General features: G+C 41.5%; 2 protein-coding genes across 6 annotated transcripts in view; one reads left to right on the plus strand and one right to left on the minus strand.

Annotated features, from left to right (window-relative positions):
- Positions 1-8517, plus strand: FAM161B (FAM161 centrosomal protein B). Of its 2 annotated transcripts, XR_011698026.1 has the most exons (10): positions 1-40; positions 111-344; positions 1441-2003; positions 3653-3990; positions 4378-4505; positions 4801-4968; positions 5449-5548; positions 6911-7041; positions 7256-7443; positions 8302-8517. XR_011698026.1 is itself a non-coding variant. In XM_071557872.1 (9 exons), exons 2-9 carry the CDS (start codon positions 196-198, stop codon positions 7350-7352), a joined length of 1674 nt encoding a protein of 557 aa, XP_071413973.1. In that variant the 5' UTR covers positions 1-40; positions 111-195; the 3' UTR covers positions 7353-8230. The 2 variants fall into 2 exon arrangements, 1 of the variants encoding a protein (XP_071413973.1); XM_071557872.1 differs by lacking the exon at positions 8302-8517 and having other exon boundaries at positions 7256-8230.
- ZNF410 (zinc finger protein 410) overlaps positions 6995-27771 on the minus strand; it is a 22613-nt gene continuing 1836 nt past the window's right edge. The window contains exons 1-10 of one of the 4 annotated variants that reach the window (XM_071557876.1): positions 25730-25963; positions 24472-24669; positions 17273-17408; positions 16749-16994; positions 16273-16464; positions 15277-15436; positions 14774-14955; positions 12125-12214; positions 10894-11019; positions 6997-10337 (exon numbers count right to left, since the gene is read on the minus strand). In XM_071557876.1, the coding sequence (XP_071413977.1) occupies positions 10153-10337; positions 10894-11019; positions 12125-12214; positions 14774-14955; positions 15277-15436; positions 16273-16464; positions 16749-16994; positions 17273-17408; positions 24472-24504 (1350 nt within the window). In that variant the 5' untranslated portion in view covers positions 24505-24669; positions 25730-25963 and the 3' untranslated portion in view covers positions 6997-10152. Of the gene's footprint in view, positions 10338-10893; positions 11020-12124; positions 12215-14773; positions 14956-15276; positions 15437-16272; positions 16465-16748; positions 16995-17272; positions 17409-17604; positions 17668-20053; positions 20126-24471; positions 24670-25729; positions 25964-27771 lie in introns of those variants that run through there. The other 3 variants (XM_071557878.1, XM_071557874.1, XM_071557875.1) reach the window with 3 other exon arrangements.

The raw sequence follows: 27771 nt of genomic DNA on the forward strand, positions 1-27771 counted from the left end.
CGGGAGAGGTGTCGCGGAGCGCTGAGGCGGCGGCCTGCAGGTGAGGGCAGGTAAGGGTCGGGGGCGCACCCCCGAAAGGAGCATTTCCCGATTTATTCCATTTCTTCCAGGTGACGCCACACCTCCCTCAGGCTGTAACACGCCGAGTCCTCCGATTCCCACCACCGGGCAGGGAGCTGGGAACAGCCTCTCGGGATGGGAGGCCGACGGTCTCCGTTAGAACCGGGTGTACCGTGCGAGGCACATTTATGGGGTGACCTCGGGGTGTTCGAAGAGGATGAGGAGCTGGAGGGTTTCAGGCGAGAGGCAGAAGTTCTGCGTGAGAAGCTGAGGGAGGCTCTCAGGTAGGATGGTACCTGGTAAGGATGTCAGGATGGTGTGGAGGATTCCTGCTGCTGCCGGCCAGTGACGAGGCAACGCATGATGTCCCCAAACGCACGTGTACGGTGTTAAAACACGGTCCACAGGTGTATTCACAGATGGGACGGTGGGGTCAATAGGTGCCCACATAAAACAGCATTCACATAAAACAGCACAAATCCCCTCTTGCTCATCGGTTAACCATGCTCAAGATCTGCCAGCACATCACACACATTTCTGTCCAGCATCCACTCTTCAGACCTGTGGTCTTTCCAACATCGAGCTCTCAGATGTCTTTCTCTGTAGTTCGTCAAGTGTGACATTCACTAGCACCTCACACATGCATGCTCTTATAAAGGAAATAGTTCATGAAAAAGAAGACTTCAATCACCAGGCAAGTATATTAACCAGAAGCCTGTTCACACATGATCTGCACCTTCTGTTCCCCCCTCTTTTTTTCCTTTTCCTGTTCTTGGTCCACTCTGATTCACCTTGATCCTTCATTTGCCTGCATTTATTCCTTCTCTGAAATCTCATAGGGCTTACTTGCTTTCACAATTACCCTCAAACATCCTGTGAGAAGTTTGCTATTTTAATGACACCGAGGATAGTCTTGGGTGGTTTTTGCTTTTTATCAATTATATCTTCTTCTCCACTGCTGAGTTTCCAGCTGAACCTCTTATGAGTGGCACTAACGCAATTTCTTGTAATGACCTTCCCATCAGTGTCTCAGGAATGCTGGTTTGGTAGTTTGTTAGAATTTGTGCCTAAGCTGGAACTTGATGCTTTATTTGCAGCCTTTCTGGCAGTAGAGTGCCAGCAGCATCATAAATTGCATGACAAAGCTAAGGAGCCATAACTGCCATTTTATACATGGGAAACATAGAACAGGCAAAGCTCTGCTCATGAACTTTGGTAGCAAAGCAAAATACAGAGCCTGAGAATGACAAACCCTAGGCCTGTCATTTAATAAGCAGCTCAGCCTACGGTGTCTTTCTCTTAATTGACAGTGTTTCCCTTCTTTTAACTCTACTTTTTAATAACTTCACTTATTTCCCCTTCATAATGTCTTTGTCTTAGTCATACATCTGGTAACAAAAGGCAGTCCAGTTCTTTGACCGACCTCACCTCGGACAGTACCTGGGATCAGCAAAAGCCTCACTTATTTCCTAAGTCTCGCTTGAGGCCAAAAAGTGCTTCATCTCCCTGGATTCCTTCCATCACCATCCCTCAGCCTTTCAAAATGACACTGCGGGAAGCTCGCAAAAAGTCTGAGCTGATGAAGTCATACATGTTTCTTGAACTAGACAAACAGAGAGACAAAAGGCAAAGCCAGGATGAAGCTGAATGTCAGAAACAATTCCGGGCACAGCCTGTACCTGCCCATGTGTTTCTGCCCCTTTATCAGGAAATAATGGAGCAGAATGAGATTCGCAGGCAAACAGCAACACAGAAAAGAAAGGAGCTGCTACTTGCAACACAGCGGCCCTTCAGTTTCTTGGAGAAGGAGGAGAAAAAGAAAGAAGCTATCAGACAAAAATTCCTGTCAGCAGCAACCCCAAATGAGAGCTCCAAACAGAAGCAGACCAGTAAAAAAGTTCCTAAATCTACTTATGACGTACTTCTTGGAGATAAACTCAAAGGTAACATGCCAGGGCTCTTTCTGTAAAAGCACCTCCCTGCCTGTCCCTCACTGTCTCCATGCTGGGAGGTAAGGTCACGGCCCACAGGGTGTTAGTTGGAGCATAAGGCCAGTGTTGTTCTCAGTACATTTTGTTTAGATACCCTTACAGCAGAGTCAAGTTCAATAGTCTTGTATCAATGGCAGCAGCAGCAGTTCTGTTCCAGTCACCAGCAAACACTGAGCTCTTCAGACATATTTCCATACCTGTTTTGCTGCAAATCATGATGGCTTGGGAACCCTTCCCTGCACTGGATTCCATACCTTTGGTCACACTAAAGGGACTGAGATGATTTGTGGCACAAACATGAAGACAGATGTAATGCCATAAATGTCCAAGGTCCATGTGGTATCTTGGATTTTGACAGTTACTCTCAGCCAAGAGATCCTTGCTGCACAAAACCCCCAGGAGAGGAGAAAAGTATTTCCTGAGCCCAAATCTAGCAATTAGTACAGATCTAAGTGACAGTGCAGTAGTCCAGTCTCTCCTGCCGTTCCCTGATTGTTTCAGTTACCTGCTCACTTGCACTTGCTTAAGTGCTAAAACAGGGAAAGTAGGTGCCAGGACCATTCTAGTCAAAAGGACAGCCAAGGCAATTTTACTGATGCTTGCTTGTTTTCACATGGCTTAAGCTGCCACAGTTGTAAGTTTGAAGTAAGCAATACAGGCTTCACACTTGAATATGGGAACTAAACCAGTCCTTAATAATTCTCATGGCTTTTTTTATCCCTTTTTTTTTTACTGTTTTCCACTGATTCCTTCATGAGTATACACCAGTTTTCATCAGAAAATATTCTGTTGGGGTCTACTAAACTAAATAGATTAGAAAGGTGAAAGAGAGCAAAGAACAAGCTTTTGTTCTCTCTGGTGTGTGAGAAGACAGGAGAAATTAATATTTCATACCTCAGTCAATTAAAACCTACAAATAGACTGAAAAATGTCCTATTTTGCAAACAGCAATATTGATCTTTTTATTCTTAAAGCAAAGAGTCAACCTCAGACAACTGTTTGTCTACATTTTCACAAATATTTAGTGCTGCACAAGAAATTACTTGAGTTTGATGCTATACTCTGAAACACATTCTTTCTATGGTAAGTTTGTCATGGAAGTCACAAGACATGATCTATCCATCAAATGTTCCTTACTTGAAATCTTTTCCAATATAGACAATTACTGCTGGATATTACACAGATAAGCCATCATCCATTACAAGTATACTTGAACAGCCCATTTGGACCACATGGTCAACATAATGACCTAAAGTCCCATATGAAAAGTAGAATCTTCTGCAAGACAAAGGGGCACAAGTTACCTGGTACCCCTGAGAATAGGAGAAAGACCTGTTCAATAGCTTGGTTCAATAACTGAAAGGCCTATCTAGAAATTAATGCCTAAGAAGGAAACTCTACCATGTTTTTTCTGGTATCTTTGAATTATTTTTCCCTGGGAGGCAGAGGAGAGGGGGGCAGAAAAGGGAAGGAGAGCACAGGATATCTGGTCTCTCCTTTATGTCAGCTGGCATCATAAAGGAAAGTTTAGACTTGTGCAGTGGTAATTTCACAGCCTTTTATATCATACTCTTCTCACTGCTTTCCCTTTCATTCATTAGAAGCTGAACTCTACAGAGAAATCCGCATTCAAATAAGAGCAAAGGATTTGCTCAAGAGCTCTGTAGCTCCCATAGACACGAGCAACTGTCGGAGGGAGCCTCAGTCCCGAACTGCCACCAGAACCAAGCAGGAAATACTTGGCTTCTTGCAGGACAAAACTTTCAGCTTCACGCCAAGGATTAATCCAACAATACCAGATTTTGAAGAACTTTACTGGGCATTTCAGAAAGAAGCAGTAAGGAGACAAGAAATCAAAGAGCCAACTCGTAGTAAGCCATTCAAGCTAAGAACCTCCAATCTCCATGCCAGGCAGAGGCAGGCTAATGAAAAGATAAAGGTGAGATACCTGGATATTTCTGTGGTACTGCTTTCTCCATTCAAGATACCAACTTCTTAAATTTATAGCATTTAGTTATGGATGGTTAATGTCCCATGACCTCTGCCCTTGTACTGGGAGTACTGCAGAATCCTAGGACAAACCACAGAACAACATTTTGCACAGAGAGACAAACTATGACAGCTAAGGCTCAGCCACTCTTTCATAGCCCTCATCATACCTTTTTCCCCTCATCACTCGGCCCCTCCACATGTAAGTCCCTGCTGGTGGAAGAGAGAAGAATAAGGGCATTGCCCACAAACCCCAACTGTTCTCTTTGGTAGGCAAAGAACAGAGGAGATTCTGTACTGTGAACAAATACACTGAATGAAGTTCCATCTTTTTCAGGATTCTCAGAAGCTTTCCAAGGTTTCAGTGCAAAAAAGTCATTCTCTGACTGGACTTTCTTGTCTCTCTTCCAACACCCTTCCAGTGTATATTACAGATGCAACTAGAAGAAGGGAATCTGCTATTAGGTAAGTAGAAAAACTTATCTGCAAGACCATACACCAACTAATGACCAAAATGGAAGAAAAAACATCAGTATTTTCCCTCATCACATCAACTATATCAATAATACATTTCCTAAGTTTTTCTGTCTTCTTTCTTTGCTAAGTCTTGCTCTACCTCCCAGTTGATTTGGGAGCTGTGCACTTGTATGGCTGAAATTTAGCTTTTCTCCTTAGAGGACTACAGAAGTGAAATTCCCAGCTAGCATGGGGTCTGGCAGTCTGCAGTGAGCTCATGAGTAACTTTTTTTTTTCTATATAGATGCTCCCAAGTTAACAAAAAGGAAGGGGACAAAGAAGGAATTCATTGGCTGGAGAAACAGAAAGTGAAACATCAAGCTATGCAAAGGTCAGTGAACAGCCGAGCAAAAGCACTGGATCCTCATAAAAGTCTGGAGGAAACACACAAGGAGAAGCTGAAACAGAACCGGTCAGTATCCTATTCTGCACAGAAACAACTGTTTGCTCCACCTACTGGGGATCATCAGATAATTCTTCAGGAGAAACTGGGTCTAAGAACATTCCTAGCCTAACTTTTTTTGAATCTTGTAGCCATTCCTCATTCATTTGGATTTCTTGACAATTCCACACTATTCCTTCCATACAGAATAGTTTCCTTTGGATTAACATTTGTAGAAACTAATTTGTACAAACTAGTCAACTGTAATGTGTAACTGGGTAAAGCACACTTAAGGTTTTCTAAAAATGTGAACACTGGTTCCTCACTTATATTCTTATGGAAGAGCTTTGCTAATGAGTTCATAACTTGCCAGCAATAGGATCTTTTTTTGCCCAGAATCAAGAGTACTCCCAAAGCAATATAAAGAATGAAAGTTAGTGAGAATTCTTCATTACTGATCAGCTACCATCAGAGGGAAACTGTATTACACAGGGAATTTTTCCATTTCAGGCAAAATATGAGAGAGAGAACAAAAGAATACAAAAAGGAGCTGGAAGAAATGCAGCTGCGAGTCAAGAACAGACCATACCTCTTTGAACAGGTCACCAAGGTAACTGGTCAAAGTCCCAAAGCGTTTCTGAGCAACAGGATACATTGTCTTTCATTTAAGACAGGCATTAAGAAATCTAGTCTCAAGTTAATTCATGGATAAGGTGCAAATGATTGCTTAGTCTCTTGACTGCACTCAAAGTGATATGCAGAAGAGCCAGCCAGGTAGAATTTAAATTCCTTCCCACCTCTTAGAAAAACACTCAGACTTTATTCTAGGAGCTTGCCAGGTCCTAGTATACATTACAATCAAAATCAAGGCCTTATTACAATGGACATTATATGAATACCTATTCTGCACCTCAGTGCCACAGACTACAGTCTAGTAATGTGAAACTTTTTTCTTAAAACCCTCTCCAGGTAAGCGCTTTTTCTTTGTACCTCTACTGCTACAAGAAGAACATTAATGACGGTTACATTGCTTTTATCACCTGCAGACTCTGCAATCTGGGGCTGCATTCAGCATATTTCATCCATTACCATCTGCAAATCTGTATGGCACCTGAGGTGTAGATACAATCTGTACTCTCTAGTATACTCCATTATGTTTTTCCCTGGGTTTTCTCTTCCAGTTCCACATCTTTGAAAAGATGACAGCTGGTTAAATTATGTGTCAGTGTACAAAACACATTGAGAATATACTGATTTAAGATTTCTCATCAGAAAGTACCCTTCTGGGTCAGGCTTTCTGTTCTCATAATGGAGGCAGAAGACACATATTGGTAACATTTCTGTGTGTGAGGTTGGAAAGAATTCACTGGTATCAATAGCATCACTCATGTTGATACTAGATTTCTATCCTTACATATTGAACACCTTAATCTTTAGAATGGCCAGCCCCTCTGGAAAACCACCATCTCAGACTCTGTTGATTTGCAAGGTTCATTTGCAGACAGTGAGGATACAGGATGCAAGATGCTTGGTTTTCAGTTGAGCTGATATGATGCTATTCAACAGGGTTCTCCATTTATTAACTCCACTGTTGTTAGTTCTTACCAATTACAAGCAAACACACTTCAGGATTTCCCACAACTCTTCTTTGCATGTATTCTCAATTTGAATGTCAGAGTTAGGACTCCGACAAAAGTATGCTAGTCTGGTAAGACTGGAATGCAGCCAAAGGATAAAGAAGAAAAAAAGAACAGAAGCAGGAAAAGGTAAGCCCTGGCTTTGAGAGATATAAGACATTATCCTAGTACTCAGTTTTGGTACTGTACTGTGTGGATTACAGCAATCTTGCAGAGGAGCTTTTGCTGTCCTCTTGTCCCCATGAGGACTGTCAGCTGCGCACTTTAAAACAAGTTGACTGTTAAGGGGAAATCCCAGTTCTATGTGCTTACCGTTCTAAGTTTCAATTTCATAGCATGGTGCTTGTCAAGGAGCAGAGCGTCGCTACAGAAACACTCTCCAGCAGGTTGGCCTGAGCGAAGAATTTGTAAGGAAAAAAGGGAAAGATGCCACAGACTTGCTGGAAAAAGAATCTGATGTTCACAGGTAAGAAAATCAATGCAGTATAGCTCTTTTGTCTTTGAATTAAAGTATTTTCCTTGTTCATGAAAGCATTCCGGTTTCTATCATCTCGTGTAGGAAAAATCAACTTCACTGCTCTTATTAAGCATCGTGGCTTTTCTGAATTCCTATGTCTGCACTGTATTTCATATGCACAGGGCAAACAATTTCCAGTATTAGACAATCACTGTTTCTGCAGACTGCCTAAGCCTCGGGGTGAAAAGAAGGACTGTGCTGTAGAGGAAGGAGTACCTCAGGAGGAACACAGCAGAAAGGAACAGCAACGTAAGAGCTAGCTGAAGAATCCATTGATCATCTCCCGATTTTTTAAATTCAAGATTCTCCAGGTTAATCACAGGAACTCAATGGTTTAAGCTGACACCTGGGGTAAGTGAGATGGGAGAATTTAGTAAAGGAAAAGACCAACTGATGTTTAGAGCATGTCTTGTCAAACCCAGCAAACCCTGCAGCCTTCCTTAGTCTTCCCAAGTGTTTCTGTGTGAGCCGTTTCCCTTTCTTTAATGGACAACCAAACAAGTTGAAAAGGTTGAAGCACTGTATTTGGATAAAAGGAGATGTGAAAGATTGAAAAGGTGCATCCTCTACTGTCAGCCGCTTGCATTCAGGCCACAGAAGCACACAGGAAGGGGAGAATGCCTTGGTTTAGGTGTATCTGTGGTAGAATGCTTTCAAACATGGTATTTCTACAAAAACACATACCAGGATTTGACCTGCCTTGGGAGAAGGAAGTCCTTCTCTGGTGTTAACTCTTCATTCACTCATTACCTGCTCTATTTCCTTCTTCCCATTAGTAAGAAGCAAAAAATCTCCCATATTTCATTATTAGAAAGTGTTTTAACATTTTACCAATTTAGATTATTCATTTGGTCCAAAAAGCCACCAAAATTATAAAGAAGGTTGTAATTAAACAGGACATCACTTTGAATTGCTGTTGTCCTTATTCTATTACTGTGATATCAAAGATGAATTTTGGTGGAAGGAAGATTAGGTATTACCTGTCAGCATGTTGCACTCAAATGCCTGGTGCATCTGAATGGTATATTTCACACATTAGTGAGCTTCCTTTACCTAACAGTAAGAATCATTTCAAAAATAAAAATCCTTACCATGTGGAATGTTTTCTGAGAATTTTGCACTTTGAGATTAAAATATTTTCAAATGGTTATCATGTTTCCACATTGTTCAATTTCCTTATTGATCATCTTTGCCTCACTTTTTAAACAGAAGCTGTCTCTGTCGCCTCAGTCGTTTTCTCCTTACACTGTAACAACGCCATCATCAATCAGAAATACAGTACCTGTAAGAGCCACCACGTTAGACAAAGGTATAAAACAGATAATGACATTTTTAATCATAACAAAGTACTAAATCCAAGAATTTGTGCCCCAACCATGAGGTTTCACACTGCTGTGTTACAGACATCAATACCTGGCTAAACGCTCTGGACTGCAGCATTTCTCCTTCCTGACTCAGTCTCCACACTGAGAACAGGCTTAAGGTCCTTGGAGGGTTCCAGGAAGGGTGTTACCAGTGTACCAACTTATACATGGGTTTAATTGTGTAGGACATAGAGAGGCTGTTCTTTCTCTGGGTACCCGCTGGAAAAGAGCAGTGATCTGACTATATTGTCCTGATGCCTTGTCAGATTGAAAGAGGAAGGAAGAAAGATTACTCCCATGCTCTAAGTCTGTGGTTTAAAGCCTACTAGGCTTGTATGAATATACTTGGAACAGTGAGACTGAAATTTTAATACATACATTTTAAGAGGTATTTACTAAAATTGATTGCTAATTTCCATAATAAGTTAACGATGCTAGAAAAAGTAAGTTCCAAGTATGTGAAGTATGAGGGGAAACCCTAAAAAAGGAGGAACAAAAGTTTGACTTTAATAGATGATATTACACCATACCCCTTTAACAAACACTAAGGTGACATACATGAATATAATAGCAGGTAAATAAAAGCCTTAATATTGGTCCCTAAATTGAAATTGCTGCAATGGTGATGAAAGCAAAAGCATCAAACTCAGTAAGTAAAACTCACTAACATCTCTCTTGCCAAACAAAGTTTTATTCTGAAAGCAGGATTACATTTCTGTAATCCTAAAAGAGATTTGTCATCTCTTAACATATCTCAAAAAGGGTATGGAAACAAAGAGTTTCAGCTATGCCTCTGAATTTTTGCATTTTATGAAAATAGTTATTTTTAGTTAGATTTACAGCCTGTTCAGCTAACCTATAACAACACCGTAGAAAAGTCATCTCCCTGGAGTGTCTCCCATCCAGTGGTGAGATGACAGCCAAGCTGCATCAACAGACCTTGATTCTCTGGTGGAGCTTCTCCAGGAACCTCCAGGTTAGAATACCTTTACTAGCAGCAGCAGCACTACCTTTCCATTCAGCCGGGAGCAATATAAACTCCAAGCATTCTCTTTGCATAGAAGCTACGGTAGACACACAGTACCCTAGCAAAACTGCATTCTCACTAATGCCAGTTCTGAAGAAAGTCTTTAAGTTAACAAAGAATTCACACCACCACAGAGCAGACTCATTTAAATAAGAGCTTGATGTACCAAACAAATTTTGTAGGAAAAAGTGACTGGGAAAAGCAGGAAAAGAACACAGCATATGTAACCAAATGATATCAAGTAGTACATTTATTTTGGATAGTAAGTCAGCTTCTGACAGTGAGATGTGTTAGAATATAGTCTGTGAAGGTAAAGGATGGAAGGAAGGCCTGTTGCTCAAGATACTGAATGCTTGTACAGTGCCTAGCACAATGAGGTCCTGGTCCTGAACTGGGGCTCCTAGGTGCTCCAGCAAAACAAACACTTTAGGCTTTAGGAGATGGACTGCAGGAGCAGTTTTGAAATGGCATTCCACAACATGGGCTAAATGACACCTAAGCAGCAGACTTCACCTCTTAAGCTCTGCAAGAGTAACTTGGTCCAGCAGATCTTCTCCAACTCCAGTTTTACGATTCATCCTCCATCTACCCACCCACTCTGTCCACAGTTAAAGTTCACTCATTCCACTGCAATGTGGTGAGCCTCCAGGAGGAATGATCAATCCCACTTCAGTCACCACATATAAGAGGGCGGAAAAAGGAGCAGCTGGTCTCACCCTCCTCTACTCCAATAATAGACTCAGTGTCTGGCAGGTGCAGAGACTCAACACCAAGGCTGGGCTGAGAGTTCATGGACATGAGATTCTTACTATGCACTGTCGATTCTTCCAGCAAACTGCTGCCCATCAGTGACTCTATTGTGAAAAAAGGGTGAAACAAAATTCTCATGATGTAGTAGTACAGCAACATAAGATACAATCCCTGTCCCTCTTCAGGTCACACAGACTTCCCTGAACACCTTCTTTATCGATTTCTACTCTTTGAGCACTCAGCGCTTCAATGGATGGAAAATACTATGTTTATTGTTTTGAAGCTTACTATGGCAGGATCTTAAGCAGGATTGGCTTTCTCTTTAAATAATTCACTTTGCATGAAAACCCAGGCTGCTTACAAGAATACATAACCAAGGGGAAAAAAATCCACATAGAAAACCCCAACTAGATTCATGCTGGTTTTGAAAACAGTAAACCTATCTGCTCCTTGACCACAAAACAGAAATGCAACTTTGTCTACTGTCCTAGAAAAGTGGAGGGTGAGCAATCCATCCTCATCTCCAAGGGGAATGGACTTTTGTGTCTTACTGGCTTGTGGTCTCATATTTTCAGGACAAACATCATCCCTTCTCTTTGACCAGCACTGATTTTTTTCCTGCACTTTCCCCTCCCTCAGTGAGTGTGCTCCCCTCCTTACCTGGCTGTTCTCGTTCCCTGCTGCCAGCTGCTCCAATGCGTGAGTGGTGTTTTCTCATATGCACATTTCTGCTACCACTCTGGGAAAATGTCTTCCCACAAATTTGGCACTGATGGGGCTTCACTCCTTGTGGTAGAAGAGGGAAAAAATACCCCAAGAATTACCAAAGTGGGAGTAAAGATCTCATCAACCAAGAAACTAATAATACTGTTTTTAAATGGCTGTTAACACCACTGGTGCTAATTATTGGTACAAAAACAAATGAGAAACATTCCTGTCTTCTGGAGAGCAATAAGCTTCTAGAACAGAAGAGTTTTAAACATCAGTATTGCCAGCTGCTGGAAAACTCAAGTCTGAAGTAACGTAAAGCCTTCAAGTCTGATTTATAAGAGGGAAAAAGTTATTTGAAATCACTTAGCGACATGGAAATATCTGGAGTCCTACACCTAGAATAAAATGACCAAATGCAAGGAAGCAGAGGCAAGGAAACTAGCTCCTGCCATCACACAATAAATTGCAGCATCTGGTTTACATTACTGAGCAGAGAATTGATGATGACTTGTCACTGTGAAAGGATTTCCATTTTACAGACCAGTCTATCATTTTCACAATACAACCAGTACGCTGTCCAAACCTGTCAGCTTAATGGCCTGGAAGCCAAGGAGACAGGAAAGAAAAAGCGTGGAGAACTCAATCCCCCAAATTACTACCCCAATAAAATCTCTCCTTCCTCAAAGGCACCATATTCATCATGTGCTGATATTCAAGGTAGATCAATCAAAAAAGAAGGCAGAAGCTTTGAAACACTTGTGAAATACATTTCCATCTAATGCTTTGTCCAATTACAAGTATGTAGTAGGAAAAAGAAAGGAAAACCCTCCCTACGGCACAAATGCACTCACGAGTGATTTCAGATTCGAATGGCTGTGATTAATACATAGAGGTGATAGCGTCTCTCTAAGAAAATGGCAGATATGAAACAGATATTCAATTTAATGATATTTTAGAAACATTTTTTTAAAATAATTTGAAAACCAATTTGAATTTAGAACCACAAACAACCTAAAAGATTAAAGTGTATGGACTACAGGCACCACAAAATGGAAGTCATGAAACACTACAACTAGAAGTTCTAGAAAAAACAGGATTGTTTTTTAGGAAATCAAATCAAAGTCCTACAATAAAGATCTTTTCTCAGACAGCTCACAGAATGTCAGATGAAGACTCTTACCTGAGTGGACAACTAAATGCTTCCGAAGGCTGGAGTATTCAGCGAAGGAGCGACCGCATCCCTGTGCCTCACACAGGAAGGGTTTCTCCCCTACAAGGGAAAAGTAAATTCTTAGATTTTGGGATTGCAACTTAATCTGATCACTCAAGTCTCTGAGAACAGTCTGGATGTCTCTACTCATTCTCCCTCTTGGTCTTACATGTGTCAGAGTTGCATGGAAATTACATATACGCCTCCCAATGCTTTTAAAGCATTCTCTTCACCAGCTTTTGAGAGGAAACACTGGCATTAAATATTTTTAGACCATCACTCACTGAAAGTGAAACAAGGGACCACTGTTTCTATGTAGACCTTTCAAGTACATAAATAGCAATGGAGTAAAATAAAAACACCTGAACTATGATATATCTTCTATATGCAGTTCTCAACAACCAGCTCTTTGCTTCACACACTCCCAGGACCTTGTTCCCTTTCTGCCTCTCAGTGCCAAAAGATTTCCCTTCATACCAGATTCTATACTTTATTTCAGATCAGGCTGAACTTGCCAAAATCGTGTGACAGATGTATCAGTTGTTTTATGTGGAGAAAATGTAATCCAAGGCAAATTTTTTTTCTCATAGCCTGAAATTTGTTATACCACAGCTGGTTTTGATTTGTCTAAATGATGGTAAATTGGAAGGTCATTATACTAATGCAGTGCAATATAATTAATCCGTTTTAAACACTCTCTTAATAAAGCAGGAGATTAAGCAAGCTATTTTAACTATTTTATTGTCTAACATACACATTGTTCTTTCAGAGTAAACTTTTTAAAGATGTTTCTACTGTGATTTTGCCTTTTAGGAGTCCTCTCCCTACAGCTTATTTATTTGCTTCCTATCTACAACAGCATTTGACAGTTCTGAGCAAAAGGTATCAACACAGCATGTTCCAGTTGGTGTTACAAAGCTGATTATGCAGCAGTCTCAAACACTGGTTGTACTTCCTGGCTTTTTGTAAATATTTAAAATTTGGAAAAACCGAAGAAAAGCTACCATTGACCAAAGTAACAGCACACAGTTCCATCTATAAGAAACCCTGGGGCTACTTACACCTGCAGTTTTATAACACCTTTGGTCTAATCAGACTCTTAATTGCATATTATTCATTTTCAGTTTAGAAAGTTATTATTTACTCCTCCAGAAGCTCCTGCTCTGTTGGTTCCATAACACTATCTCTATCAGGGAGGATTGTGCTTGTGTCAGCTGGGCCTATTAACTTTATCGGCACCTTGGCTGGGAGCTTAAAGTGCAAAACAAAACTGCAAAAAATATGGCTTCTGTTACTACACATTCAACATTTTATTTTTGGTATATCTAATTTTTAACTACATCCCAACATCTGCCCCCAAACCATGTGTTCTAGCTAGACTGCACATTCTTTAAAATAGCAACCTTTTTCCATGTGTGTCTACAAACCACACATACCATACGGTCGTGTTTAAGTAAGGCAGAAGGCATAAACAGCTGCTGGCAGCCCACATAATCTGCCATTTCATTTTACTACAGAGGCCTTGTGCTCTCACAGTTGCCAAGGTTATTTTGAAATGTTAACCAACTGTAATTCAATGCTACCTTCCTAGGCCATCAGGGAATCTCTAACAACACTCCAAGAAGCTTTAACTGGGCCATTTGTTTGAGTGTTGTGATAACCTTGAGGCTTAAAAAAACTAAATAAACAAAATCACCAGAATATTTGCGATGAACTTTGCTAACTACTAAATTACTGGTCATTTCAGGAATAACTTGTGTGCCTCCCTCAAACAACTTTCTAGGGCAAAAACACTTAAAGCACTGTACAAGGTTCTCAAGACTTTGGCTCCTACATCAGCTTCTAAAAATACTGACAAGGCAGGATCAAATTCTGAAGAAGAGAGAGCATGAACAAACCATGTATAAAATACAGCACATGAAATAACGGTTTTCATTTTATTTACTAGAAAAAGCTGTCCATGAGTTGAGAGTACACAGCTTTCAGCATATGGGAACATCTTAAATTAGCACTAGCCTGACACATCTTCTAATTAATGCATTTGTCTATTTTTCTTTGCTACTTGTTCCATCGTATTCCTCATTTCCCTACATGTCCCAAAGCAGCACAGGTAACACAAGCTAGGCAGAGTCAGGCAGATGTCAGTACAGCTACGACAGCGTCCACAAGGACTCTGTACTGGAGAAGTATCTAAGTCACTAAGCCTTTCAGGAATTTCAATTAGCCCTTTATAAAACACCATTAGAGAAGTCATGTTCACCAACTGTTCTGTTTGTCGGTCTAGTTTCCCTCTCATAACAACACACACCCCTCACTCTATCACAAAACTGGAAGGGGGAAGGGAATCTTCAGAACACGTGTCTGAGCAGAGTATAGCATCACCATACAGTGTTTGAAGAGTGAAACCTGTGTGAAATTGCACAGGATAGTAAAAGAGGTAAGAAAGTTGATTTATCTGACCTATAGATCAATGTGAATTGACAGAGAAAGGACATTAATGGAGGGCAAAGGTAAACAACACAATACTCTCAGAAATTTGAGGGCAGAGGAGGAAGTGGCTTATTCCTCAGGAAAGACCCCACCTCTGCAGACCACAAACAGGTGAGGTCTAAAACACACCGGTGTGAATTCGTAGGTGGTTCTTCAGATTCCCAGCTGTTGTGAACTGTTTGCCACAGCCCAGCTCTGTGCACACAAAGGGTTTTTCACCATTGTGAGTTCTCATGTGCACCTTCAGTCTCTGCAAGACGTAGAAACTTTTTCCACAACCTTCTGCTGGACAGGTGAAGGAGCGGTCGTTCCTGGAAAGCAACAAAGTAGCTGTTTCATTGCCACTACAGTACTGCAATGTATTTTTTCATGAACACTTCTTTTTTTTATTAAATGTGAGCGCCTGTTAAAAATACAAATATTCTAAACTGAACACTAACAAGAACCCACAAAATTAATCTAAATCTGGTCAAAGTGCTTCAACATAAATTACTTAAAGCAACCAATAGGCCTAGTAGTTATAAGAATAATACCATGTTTGCACAGCTTTTCGATGTCAGAACCTGATGTTATCTCAAATACAGAGCACAGTTTTTCAAAGTCATAACAGCATATATCTTTACTCTGCTCACCGGTGTGTTTTCAGATGATACTTGAAGTGAGCTGGCCACACAAATGTCCGATCACAGCCCTCAACTGTGCACTTCAGCTTCCTCTCCACACGAGATAAATGAGGAATGGGGCCAGAGTCTTTTGGCTGCCCATCTCCTGAGCAAAGATGAACATTTTCACCTGGGAAAAAAAAGCCCATCAAAATCTTAAAATGATACAGATTACTATAATGTGTCAAATTTAATAGAAAAAACAGCATCATATATGACACAGCATTGTAAAGCAGGTATGTGTCTGGCTGTTTACCATGTTCCCACCTGATGCTGCATAGCCCGTAACAGGGATCAGAGACAGATTTGCAAACCTTACCAGGCCCATAAACTATTCCCAACAAGCCACCTGGATCGGATCACCTGCTGCCAAATCAGACTTATCGCAAAAAGAATAGAAAGCCAATGCACCAGAAACTGTAAAAATAGTCTCTACATCAATATCAACCAACCAATTTTAAGTATAAGCCAGGATAACTCTTTAAAAATACCTTAGCTAAAATAAGAGAGATTTCATTGTTTTGCCATTATTAAAATAATGATGTCCCAAACCTTGTGACTAAATCCAATTATGTATTATCCAGAAAACTCAGTGGAACTAAAAAGAAAGTATCATTTACAGTATGCATTAAAAACAGGCTCTTGAAAGAGAAAACAAAAGTTGAAAAACAAGCAGCTCCAGTCAGAAAGAAGATACTCTTTCCAGCTACCAGAAAACAGGTAGACTAAAATGGAACAGCTGGCTCCACTAAAGTTCATTCCCTGAAAAAAAACAAGGAGCCTATTTATATTACAGAATAAAAAGCATGGTTGTCCTGTATAATTCTGTCCCTGATGATTTTAAGATGTCAGAACTGATTAAAAGCGAGAAAGAGGAAGAAACAACGTGAAACTAGAGGCCTTGTGTGGAACATTGAACTTTTAAGACACATTGAACTTTTGAGACACAATCCAGGGATTTCCTACCATTATTGCTTGCTTTGGCATTCTTTGCGAGCTGTGCCCGTGTGGCAGCAATTAAACTGTCATGGGCCAATTCTTGCACTCGCAGGAACCATGGGGTGCTGCTGTCTGTGCTATCATGAGAGAGAAAGTCATTCCCAGAATCTTCTGCTTCATCTTGAACAAACACCAAGTGCTCTGCAGGAGACCCCAGCCCTAGAAAAGAAGACAACTTTGTGAAACAGAAGGATAATGTAACAGAGGGAAATTTCTTTTGCTTCTCAGAGGCTGGTGAGATGGAATAGCTGCACTGAAAAAGTCTCCACTGACCTCTATATTGTAGAAAGCAGTTGATGACTAAATGCTCCTATAATATCCAATAATGACCAGCAAATTTCATGATCTTTCCTCTTCATAAGCAGCAGGGACAGAGTTGCACTTGTATCTCCTGCATTCTGCTGAGACATATCCAGCCAGAGGACAAACAGAAGGAGAATTACCTGCTCTTGTTAGGTTGAGAAGAATAAATGAAGTGCTGTCGCTGGGCTGGAGGTCTTGCAATAAACTAGAAGTCTCTGGAGTTGACAGAAGTTCAGATGGTTTCTGTACATTCTGTGCCCTTGTCTCCTCTCCATCAGGGCCCACATTTACCTGGAGACTTCTCAAGACAGCAGACGAAGAAACATCTTTGGAAGGATTAGTGTGACTTGGAGAAGTGAGATCTCTTTCATCATCTAGTGAGGAAACTGAAACCAAAGTAAATAAAAGTATAAGTACACTATGACTAAATGATATCTATGACTTTTTTTTTTTTTAGAAAAAAGTAGAACTTGATAGAGAACAGAGGAGGAAGGAAGTTTCTAACTAGTCAGACTTCACTATTAAATGAGAAGTTTCAGTCACTCTTCTGAACTTGTTCCTTCGTCCCTGGAAAGTCTTATCAGCAGGAGGCAGTGGGGCAGAGTGGCACAGTAAAGAGCTGTGAGAAGGGCAGGGTCACAAAGATCTGCCACATAGATTTTACCTGGCAACATCAGTCTGTTGCATTCTGAGGTCTCAGTAACAGGAAGGAGAGAAAGACAGGTGATGTCTTTTGTTTCCGATTCCGACAGTCCTTGCCCCAGGGGAATAGAAGTATTCTGAACAAACTGAACCAGCAGCTGAAAAAAGATACTGAAGATTAGGTCAGGAGCAGCAAAAATCATTCAAAAAGGTACTAAATACAGTCAGTCCAGTAGTCCCTGCTGTCTTGTAGAAGACAGTGAATATAATCCCATGAATACACATAGAAGTAAATGAAAGCCTTTCAATTTACATTAATGACAAAGAAGAAATTGTTTGTCATCTCTGAAATACCTGAAAAATTCTCATTTCTTTAACATACAAACAACACCTCTGGATCATTGCAGACTAACCTGAAGGTTCCTACGTTCCTTTTTAATTAATATTTTACCACTTGATATTTTACTATGCTCTAACCTTTCAAGTAAATGTTTTCCACACTCAGCCTTTGGTACAGGTATTTTTTTAATCATTGTCTTTAAATACTTAACTGAAAGTTCGCCTTTTTTAAATTTAAAAAAAAAAAAGGCAATCAAAAGGCTAGTTACAAAGATGTCTAGTTCATGGCTATTCAAAATAGATATCTAATGATCAGAGAACCAAGGCTGGGTTGAAAAAAGGGAGAAAACAGACAGCCTTAGCCATCCATATCAGCTACTCCTAAAACTATCAAAGACGGATAACCAACTTGCCCACTAAGAAGATTAACAGAAGAAACATTCCAGAATACTACACAAAATAAGGGGGACTATTGCAGAAAGGGGTATAGTACTTAAACTGAGACTCATTCCCTGGGGAGGACTTTTGGACTGAATCTAAGACTGGGGGGATTGTACAGGACTTTATTAGGCACTTTTTAAGGGAAAGGCCAAGGGCAGGAAAAGGAAGGGATCAAAATGGAACAGGGCAAAACAAACAGGAAAATGGAGAAGGGAGGACAAGAGACCCATTGCAATAAACAGGAAGTTGGTCAATTTAGTTGTCTGGTGCAGCCTAAACATCACACTCTATCCTGTCTTCTTTACATTCCACTCCTAAATACTTCCTTTAGTGATCCTACTCTCTGGAGTGGGTCTCTAGTGACACACACTAATCTTCAGTGTGTGTCATATGCCAATGAACTCCAAGCCAGACTAGCTGGCAAGCAGAAGAAGCAGCATGGGGTTAAATCTCAAAGAAATCCATGAAGGCTTTCTCTATGCAGCAACCCTTGAACACAGAATCAGGCACCTTGTGCTACCTGTGTTTATGCAGGTAAAGCTACGAGCACTCTGCCTGTGTTCATCTGTTTGGCGCCAGTCACATCTGTATTATGTGTGTGCACCTATTTTCAAATAGCTGCTGAACCTCACTAGTGGCTGGATCTAAGATCAGAATTAGAGCTGTCCTCATGTTTCTTGACAGGCCCAGGAGGTGAGAGGGGCCCACGTAATTTCATCCATCCTTAACATCAGTCAGCTCTGGCAATGCAAAAATTACTTCCCACCCAACTTCTAAAAATCTCAAGTTATAAAAAAGGAACCTGAAATTTGAAAAGGAACAGAAATTCAGAGAAATGCCTTTTCTCACCCCTGAAAGTCTTCCCTTATTTAACCAAGTTCAGAGCACCAAAGCACATGCCTTACTTATTCATTCTGTCCCCTTTATAAGATCTCAAGCTTTTGTCACAGTACTAGATGTAAAGCTGGACTGCTCTCTACTTCCAAGGCATAGGCATAGAAATCAGACTCTCTTTTTTCTATTACAAGTGCCACAGCATTCCATATTAAAATACTCTGCTTTAACAAAGGAAGTGCCGTTGGGAGTTATAACACAGTCCAACTTTTGCATTGGACTGAACAAGTTCTGTGACCTGCACAATCCTTCTTAAGCACAGTCTCGAATCCCTCCCCTGCATGGAATTAAACTTCTGGAAACCAGAAATCGGCCAGTTGTAACACACAACAGTGTTACACAGTTGTTACACACCCAGACACATACTCTGCATTTCAGAGAAAATGCCACTCAAAAACTGTATGTAGGATCTGTTTATTTGCTTCTAAGTTCTGTCAAACAGACGTAACTCCTACACACACATTCTCAATGTTTTTAAAAAAACACAGAACAAAGAAATATGGAAAATAATACATCATAAACTTAGCCCTCATGTCACTGTTACTTATCTCTAGGAAGCTCTTTAACATAAAGATCCTGCATTCTGCTGATTCTGCTGCTGTGTAGCAAACAACTTTATTTAGTAAACTTCCTCTATCTTTGGCATTTAAAAGGAAATTTCACACATAACCCAGATGGAATTGTCTGTACAGTGAGATGGTTCATCAATGTCAAAAGAAAGAGACTAAAAAATCATGATGTGCCCGTGGTTATATTAAAACCCAGCAGTCACAAATAATTTGATTCTTATTTTGGATATTGTGATTGTCTTAGTACTTATTTTTTTTACTGGCACCCAATTCCAAATTACTCCTGTAGGAAATACAGGACATCATGACAAGGTGCATTAAATCAAAGAAACTGTATAGAAAACTTAATAGTTTGTGCTCTGATTTCTTTATGCTTATTTCCTCTCAAACCACTAAAAATACCGAGGCTTTCTGAAACACTTTTACCTCAGCTACAGTCGACAGAGCACTGAAGCCTTAACAGCTCTGATTGGTCTCACCTGGAACTCCCACACCCTCTCCCCAGGGGCTCCTTTTAAGCTCAGCCTGGGCTACTCATTCCCTTTCTGAGCTGTGTTTACCTGTCTCAAGTTCTGTCTCCTGGGTGAACTTCAGATTTTTACTGCATGTGCCTCCAGCCCCATCTCCTGCTGCTCCTGACTGGACTTTGGATAGACCCTGGACCTGGTTAATCACTTTGTCTCCTCCAGGGCTGTGGATTCCTGCACCTGTCTCTGCTGTCCATGCTCAGGTGCTGCAGGACTGTGCCCTGGTCAGCAGGGGCACTGCCTGGGCTGGGGTCACCCCTGGCCTCCTGCTCACACTCCCTCAGGACCAGCCTGTCATCACTGACAATTATGAAGGGTACAAATTAAGACCTGAAGTCATTCACTTGGCAACATGCCACATGAACTAGGCCACAATCCAGATCCCATTTTGAAACGTTAGAATTGTTTCATCTTAGATACAACATTATCCACAGGTCCCAGTAAGAAGACAGAACTATTTATATGTTGTCAAAAAAGTACTGGGCAATATGAGGCAGTCCCTCTCCCATGCATTCTAATTTAGGATTAAAAAATAGGAGAAAGAGGGGTAAAAAGAGAAGAGACGTAGGAATAACAAGCAAGCAGAAAAAAGAAGCAGGGACTAAAAACTATGAGCAGTAAGATAGTTCTGAATTACTGGATTGTCTTTCATTTAAAAGCTGTTGATGAGCCCTACTGCTGCTTACTCTACCATAAAACACTTGTGTTATGGCCTCGTCTATTTTTATACAAAAAGACGTAGATGAAACTTGCCTCCTACAGAAGGAAAGCTTCGCTTTAAAACTTCAACAGGCAACATTAAGCCACTAGGGAAAAGCAACACGCAGCAGCACAAACACATGTTCAGGAGAGATCCTTTTAATTTGCTTTGTAAAATAATAACAAGCTAGTTATTAAAGAATAATAGCTTAATTAAAAGGGGGCAAAAGAAGAAGAAGGAAACAACAGTATGTGAATCACTCTTTTTATTAAACTTTGGAATAAAAAACTCTTCACATAAACTAAAGCAAGCCAATCACTAACTCTGCCTCCAACAAGCCAAAGAAAATAGAAGATTTCATGCTACAGTTTTATCTTGACAGATTTTTCATAAACCTTCCTGTTTAATATCATTCAATACCTTGGTGGACAACTACAGCAACTTGAATACAGAAATGAAATCACTATAAAAATTGTGACATGTTTTCTCAAGATTCTTTTAATATGATTTTGCAGCTGAAAGCAAATAGGAAACCACAGAACTATCTGGTAATTGGCTATTCAGCACAGAAATCTAGGAACAGAAGAGGTGATAAATTCAAAGTACAGATACACAAGCTTTAACAAACTTATCTTAACAGATAAGAGAGAGTAACAAAATCCAGAACTCTGGGAACACAGACGGATGGGTCATTACAGGAACAACTTCAGAGTGACCTTGAAAAAATTCAATCAGAAACTTTTTAAGGAATAAGAACATATTATCATGGGTTACTGGAACACATCTCATAGGCAAGAGCAAACTTCTTATGGGATACAGAGGAAATTCTGGGGCTGGGTAACACTTATTGAGATATCTATATAGGAGAGAAACAACCATTGGAAACAGGAAGAGGATGGGAGATAATATCGGTCAACTACAGGCTGCAGGTTGCTGTTGTCTCATCACTGTGGTCTATCCCATCTTCTAAAATGCTTTTTTCTCCTGAATAGTTTCTGAGTACATTAATCTTGTTAACTTCACTTTGGACCAGCCTGTGAATAGAGGAAACCACAACCTGGAAACCCAAGACCCTAGCCAGAGGCTGAGTTAAAAAGCCCAAGGCCTGGAGATACAGACCGGAAGGACTCAAGTTTTGGCAAAGACTAGACAGATGCATGACCACGAACATGCATATCAGCCAAGTGAGAACATACATGTAATATGCCAGCAAATGTCAATAAATCAGGATTGACTTTCAGGGATACTTGAACTGCTATTTGGGAAGGGTGTAAAAAGGGTATTTACCAGTTTCACCTCAAAGGAGTAGAAAACAATACTAACTTAATGCTCAACCTTCATAATCAGAAAAAGAGGGTGTGTATAGATGGATCAAAATTTGTAGTATAAAATAGCATTGATCAAGACTGAGAACATGGTTTAGAAGACAGCACCTACAGAAAGGATGCTCTCTGCAACAATCACTGAAGCTTTCATGCATCAGGACTGTTTCTACTGGAGAATGGCCAACTCCTATTCTGGGCTTGCTGAGAAGGAAATGCAGCTCTGCTATGGGGAAATAGGACTATTATGTAAACAAGGTCAATTAACAAATACCTCATTCAGCTTGAGAAAAGACAAGGCCCTGTTACAGCTCCTATTTGAGGAACCCACTCAAAGACAGAAGTGACAAAGTTCCCAGTTCTGAATGATAAGGTGGGGGGAACATATTTGATAGAAAGTGTGATATCAACAATAAGGCAAGAAACTCCTTGCAACTCATACCAAAACTACTCAGGGCTACGAATTTGCAGCTACTTTTCCCAAATAGTGTGATTGCAAGAGCTATGGAGGCTCTATTAAGAAACAGATGCCTTACCAGATTACCTGGGCTGTAACAAATTACCGGCATGTCATCATCACTCTTTTTAGAGTACCATTTTAATATACATGCTGTATTGCTTACTGAAAAGGGATGGAAACAAGCTGCAATAAAAACAAGTCAATTTACACTTGCAAACTTCCCCAAAAGGTACTTCAGATCTGTACTATGTCCTCTGCTCTAGGACCTTAGCCACCTGCAGAGGTAAAGCTGAGAACCAGAAAAACAAGGACACCAACCAATACAATCCTGTGCACCTTTAAGTGGGGGAACGTACAGAAAGCTGGCTAATGGCCATTCAACCTGAAAGATAAAGGTAAGAACCAGGAGAGGCAGCAGGTGATTGTGTGGAATGTAATACACTGCAGACACTTGTACCTAGCACATTAGGTAAGAATAACAAAACCCCAAACTCCTCAGAAACTGATCAATGGCCTACTGTTGAAGTCTTGTAAAGATTCAGCCAGAAATTTTCACTGGTAAGAAAGCAAAATGGGTTATCAGACTTATAGGAAAGAACAAACTTACTGTCCAATATAAGAGGGCCTGCAGGACATGTTAAGCTTATTATGCACTGTTTAGGGGAGGATAAAATGATGACTCGAGGTGGATAAGTGAAGAACCAGAGGTAGAGGGGAAAAAAGAGTCTCCTATCGTATGTTCAGTAGTGCTGGTCAGAACACTGTGCCTGATCACTGCAGTCCCTCCTACCAACTTACTGAATGTATTCCTAAATATTCTACCCACCAGTGAGTCCACTGCTGGTGAACTTGAGGGTGACTAAGGTGAGTAGGAGGATACCATAGTCTGGAAAAAAACAAAAGTGTTTGAGACAGAAAGTGGCTAAAAAGCCCCGGGTCTGGGCATAAAGACTTCAGGCCTGGCAAAGACATATGTGAATGTGAGTATGCACCAGTGCAGAGCAATGAGGTGACCTCATCACTGTCTATAACTACCTGAAGGGAAGTTCTAGCCAGGTGGGGGTTGGTTTCTTCTCCCAGGCACTCAGCAATAGGACAAGGGGGCACGGGCTCAAGCTCTGCCAGGGGAAATTTAAGTTGGAGATCAGAAAAAAATTCTTTCCAGAGAGAGTAATCAGGCATTGGAATGGGCTGCCCAGAGAGGTGGTGGATTCACCATCCCTGGAGGTTTTTAAACTGAGACTGGACATGGCACTGAGTGTCATGATCTGGTAAATGGACTGGAGTGGACCAAGGGTTGGACTTGATGATCTCAAGAGGTCTTTTCCAATGCAATGGATTCCATGATCTATAGGCCACTAGAAAACTTGCTCACGCTTTAATGTTGTCTCTTAAAGGTACCTTACCCGTGTATGTGAGAATATGTTTGTGGCCAGCTATGCCTGCACACAAACATCATCACTGCAAATCATGCTCAGTGTGCTATGGCTGAAGTGGGAAGGGCCCAGCAGCCTCACACAGAGCAGCCACTATCCCCTGGGTGCTGCTGCCTCACCACTCCTGCCAACTGCTTAATGGAAACAGGAGTACTTTAAACAACAGAACTGGATGATACCAACAGAATAATTCAGACTCCCCAAAACCAAGTAAAGTACATTTGGTTTGAGGGAAACAAGTGGTCAGTCTGGTAATTTATTTTACTCTTGTAACAGAAAACACTGTAATAGTCAAAGAAAATGTAACCCGAGAACAGGCAAGAGTATTGGCTGATACCTGAAACGAGGAGAAAAAAGCTGCAATATTCTTTAATCTTTTACCAGTCAAGTCAAAACATGGAAGCATTAGAAGATGTCACTGAAAACACTTAGAAAATTAATATGTAAGCAGCAAACAGAGGAAACTCACTGAGTTTTTCTAAGTGTAGTCCACAAATGTTCCTGGAAATCAAACCCAGTTCATAATTGCTCACCTCAGGTTTAGATTCTAACTCATCCGATAACATTGATTCAAGTGTCGATTCTTGCAGCTGTCCTCAGCAAGGCACAATTTTATTGTTTTTAAGTTCACAGAGAACAATGCTCCCTGCTTATTTTCATATTTTCCTAAGTGCAAACCAGTGTGGCGATCCTTCTGTGAGAAGCTGTGCTCTGCAAATATTCAATTTAACCTAAAACAACAGAAAAGGAAATATAAAGAAAGAGGAACTGAAGAGCAAGACCAAAGCAAACACAAGTGAACATGTGTGGCACACAACTGTAAAATATACTTTGAGGTACTGGGAAAATTCATTTCCTGAGGCTCCTGGATTTGTTTTCACTGAATCAACAAAATAACATCCTAAAACACTGTGAAAGTTATTTTTAAAGACTATTGGCCACATTTTCTTTCCAATCACTCATTTTTAATGGAAAAATTGCATTATTTGTTCTGGAAACTTATGGGATCAACCGCAAAACCCATTAATCATGCAAGAGACAAGGAGGCTGAATTCCTAGCCCACAAAAGAGTGGAATTATCCAAATTGCTAATGAAGAGGAACCATATACAAACAACCTGTGAGCAGGAAACCTCAGTTTCCTGTCTGTTGAGACCTTACATTTCTGATTCTGTGAAATATCCTGGTGAGTCCAGATAAACAGAAATTATTTCACAAACGCCCATATAATGTTTCTTCCTTGAGCTAAAAGGGGAAAATGACAACAAGCTGAACCTGAAGGGGAGTTATAGCCAGGTGGGGGTTGGTCTCTTCTCCCAGGCACTCAGCAATAGGACAAGGGGGCACGGGCTTAAGCTCTGCCACTGCAAATTTAAGTTGGATATCAGAAAAAAATTCTTTCCAGAGAGAGTAATCAGGCATTGGAATGGGCTGCCCAGAGAGGGGGTGGATTCACCATCCCTGGAGGTTTTTAAACTGAGATTGGACGTGGCACTGAGTGCCATGATGTAGTAAACGGACTGAAATTGGAATAAGGGTTGGACTTGATCTCGGAGGTCTTTTCCAACCCAATCGATTCTATGATTCTATTTCTGCCTGCGGAAAAAGCACTCAAAGACACGGGCAGTGGGAGAAGAAAGTGAACTACGTGCAGTTCTTTCCCCCTTCCATTACAAGTACCAATCTATTATGTTAACAAACAACGAGAATATCAGATCAGCTAAAAAAAAAAGAACCCGAAAGCGTTCCTCTAGCACCCCTGACACCCAGCAGTGCCGCACGGGAACTTCACCTGCCGCGAAGGGACAAGACACCACACACTATGGCCATGGCTGTGGCCGTGGCCGTGGGCGGGCCCGGCGCCCGCTCGCGCCTACAGGGGGGTCCGGCCGCGGCCATGAAGGGCGGCCCGGCTCTCCCCTCCCCCCCGCCGGGGCCGCTCCCGGGAGGGGAGAGCCGAGCCGCCCCCATCGCTCCACAGAGGGCAGCGAGTCACGGAGGAGCGGCCGCACCTTCTCCCCGCCCGCCTTACCGGCATCTCCGCCGCCCGGAAGTGACGCGCCCCGCCGGAAATGCCGCGCGTGGGGCGGCGCTTCCGCCCGGAACAGCCTCGGCATTCCCTGATCGACGCATACGAGGGGCCGCAGCAGTTCCGTCCTTGGTTTTTTTCTCGGGGATCATTAGCGGGGCTGCAGCTTTCAGCTAGTTATCCTTCAAATAACCTTTTTCCCTGAAAGGAAGTTCTAGCCAGGTGGGGGTTGGTCTCTTCTCCCAGGCACTCAACAATAGGACAAGGGGGCACGGGCTCAAGTTCTGCCAGGGGAAATCTAAGTTGGATTTCAGAAAAAAATTCTTTGCAGAGAGAGTGCTCAGGCATTGGAATGGGCTGTCCAGAGAGGTGGTGGATTCCCCATCCCTGGAGGTTTTTAAACTGAGATTGGACGTGGCACTGAGTGCCATGATCTGGTAAATGGACTGGAGTTGGACCAAGGGTTTGACTTGATGATCTCAGAAGTCTTTTCCAACCCAATCGATTCTGTGATTCTATGATATGCACAGGTGAAGATTATGCAGGAAGCTTGTGGTCAACCTCCAGCTCCTCTTCCACATAAATCAACATGGAAGAGACATTAGTCCAGTTACACCAGTTTCCTGCTAGTACTTGGGTTCTGTTTCTGCTTTGCTCTCGCCTTCTGCTGTGCCTGTTCTTGGAGTGATGGAAAACTCCAGTCACAGCAGCTCAGTAATGACACACCAAGTTAGTAATTACAGAAACATACATGTCTTTGAAATGTACCCAAAACCCAAGAAGGGCCTGACTAACTTGAAAAGCTTGTGCTTTGGTTTTAGCTTGTTGGCCTTATTTTGGTGTCTCTAAATAACAAGAGAGCGCACTTGAAGACTTCAACAGCCTCTGGTCTTGACATTGTCTGCTCACCAGTGACCTTCAGGTCCAGTACACTTTAACTTTGTTATGGCTAGCCCATAGCTTTGGAGCCACATGTGACTCCTGACTCCCATGCCAGAAGGACTGCTCCTGGTACAGTGCTGGTGCTGCTAAGCAATGAGAATCCTGGTGATAGTGAAGGAACCCAACAGAGGCTGTTGAGGCTGGCAAAGCCTGGTTTCCTGAGGCTCCCCAGGAGCATAGTCTGTTCTGATCCACAATGGACTGTGCAAAAACCTGCGGTCACTTCCTGGTAAATGACTGTAATATCCTGCCTGTGAACTGTTTTGGAATGGTTTCTTCTTCCCAGCCCCTCCAAGATGTGCAGTGTGGCTGCACGGCCTTCTAGAAAATTTGAAAATTTTGATTTGCAGCTGAAAGATTCACAGTTATCTCCCTCAGCTTTAAATGCTCAGAGTGGCTTCACAGAGGGCAACACACTGAAGTCATACTGACAGTCAGCAAAAGGACTATTGACCTGTTGGAGCCACCTGGTAACTTCATGAAGTTGCCAAGCAAGTTTAGATGCACGTGTTTTTCCAAGATACTATCCAACAACTTGCAGGCATTGCATTACTATTAACAAAAGCCTGCACTATGAAATCAATTTTTGGTCAAGCTGAAGCACATTTCTGTTGTCCAAAGCAGAGAAAACTGTGATTCAACACCCAGAATGTGTAGCCTCAGACTGGGCTGCATCAGTGCCATACTGGCCCTGCCACTGGATTGTATCAGGGAACCTACAAAGTCTGGTATTTATCATGCTGGACCACTTGGCCATAGTTGTGGTGACCTAAAAGGTTAGACAGATTCATTTATTCAATCCTACAAAACTGAAGGGAATAACTCCTGAGACTGAATAGATTTTTAACATTACCACAAAAAGC

Source organism: Pithys albifrons, chromosome 6 (assembly GCF_047495875.1).
Source record: "Pithys albifrons albifrons isolate INPA30051 chromosome 6, PitAlb_v1, whole genome shotgun sequence".
NCBI lineage: Eukaryota > Metazoa > Chordata > Aves > Passeriformes > Thamnophilidae > Pithys > Pithys albifrons.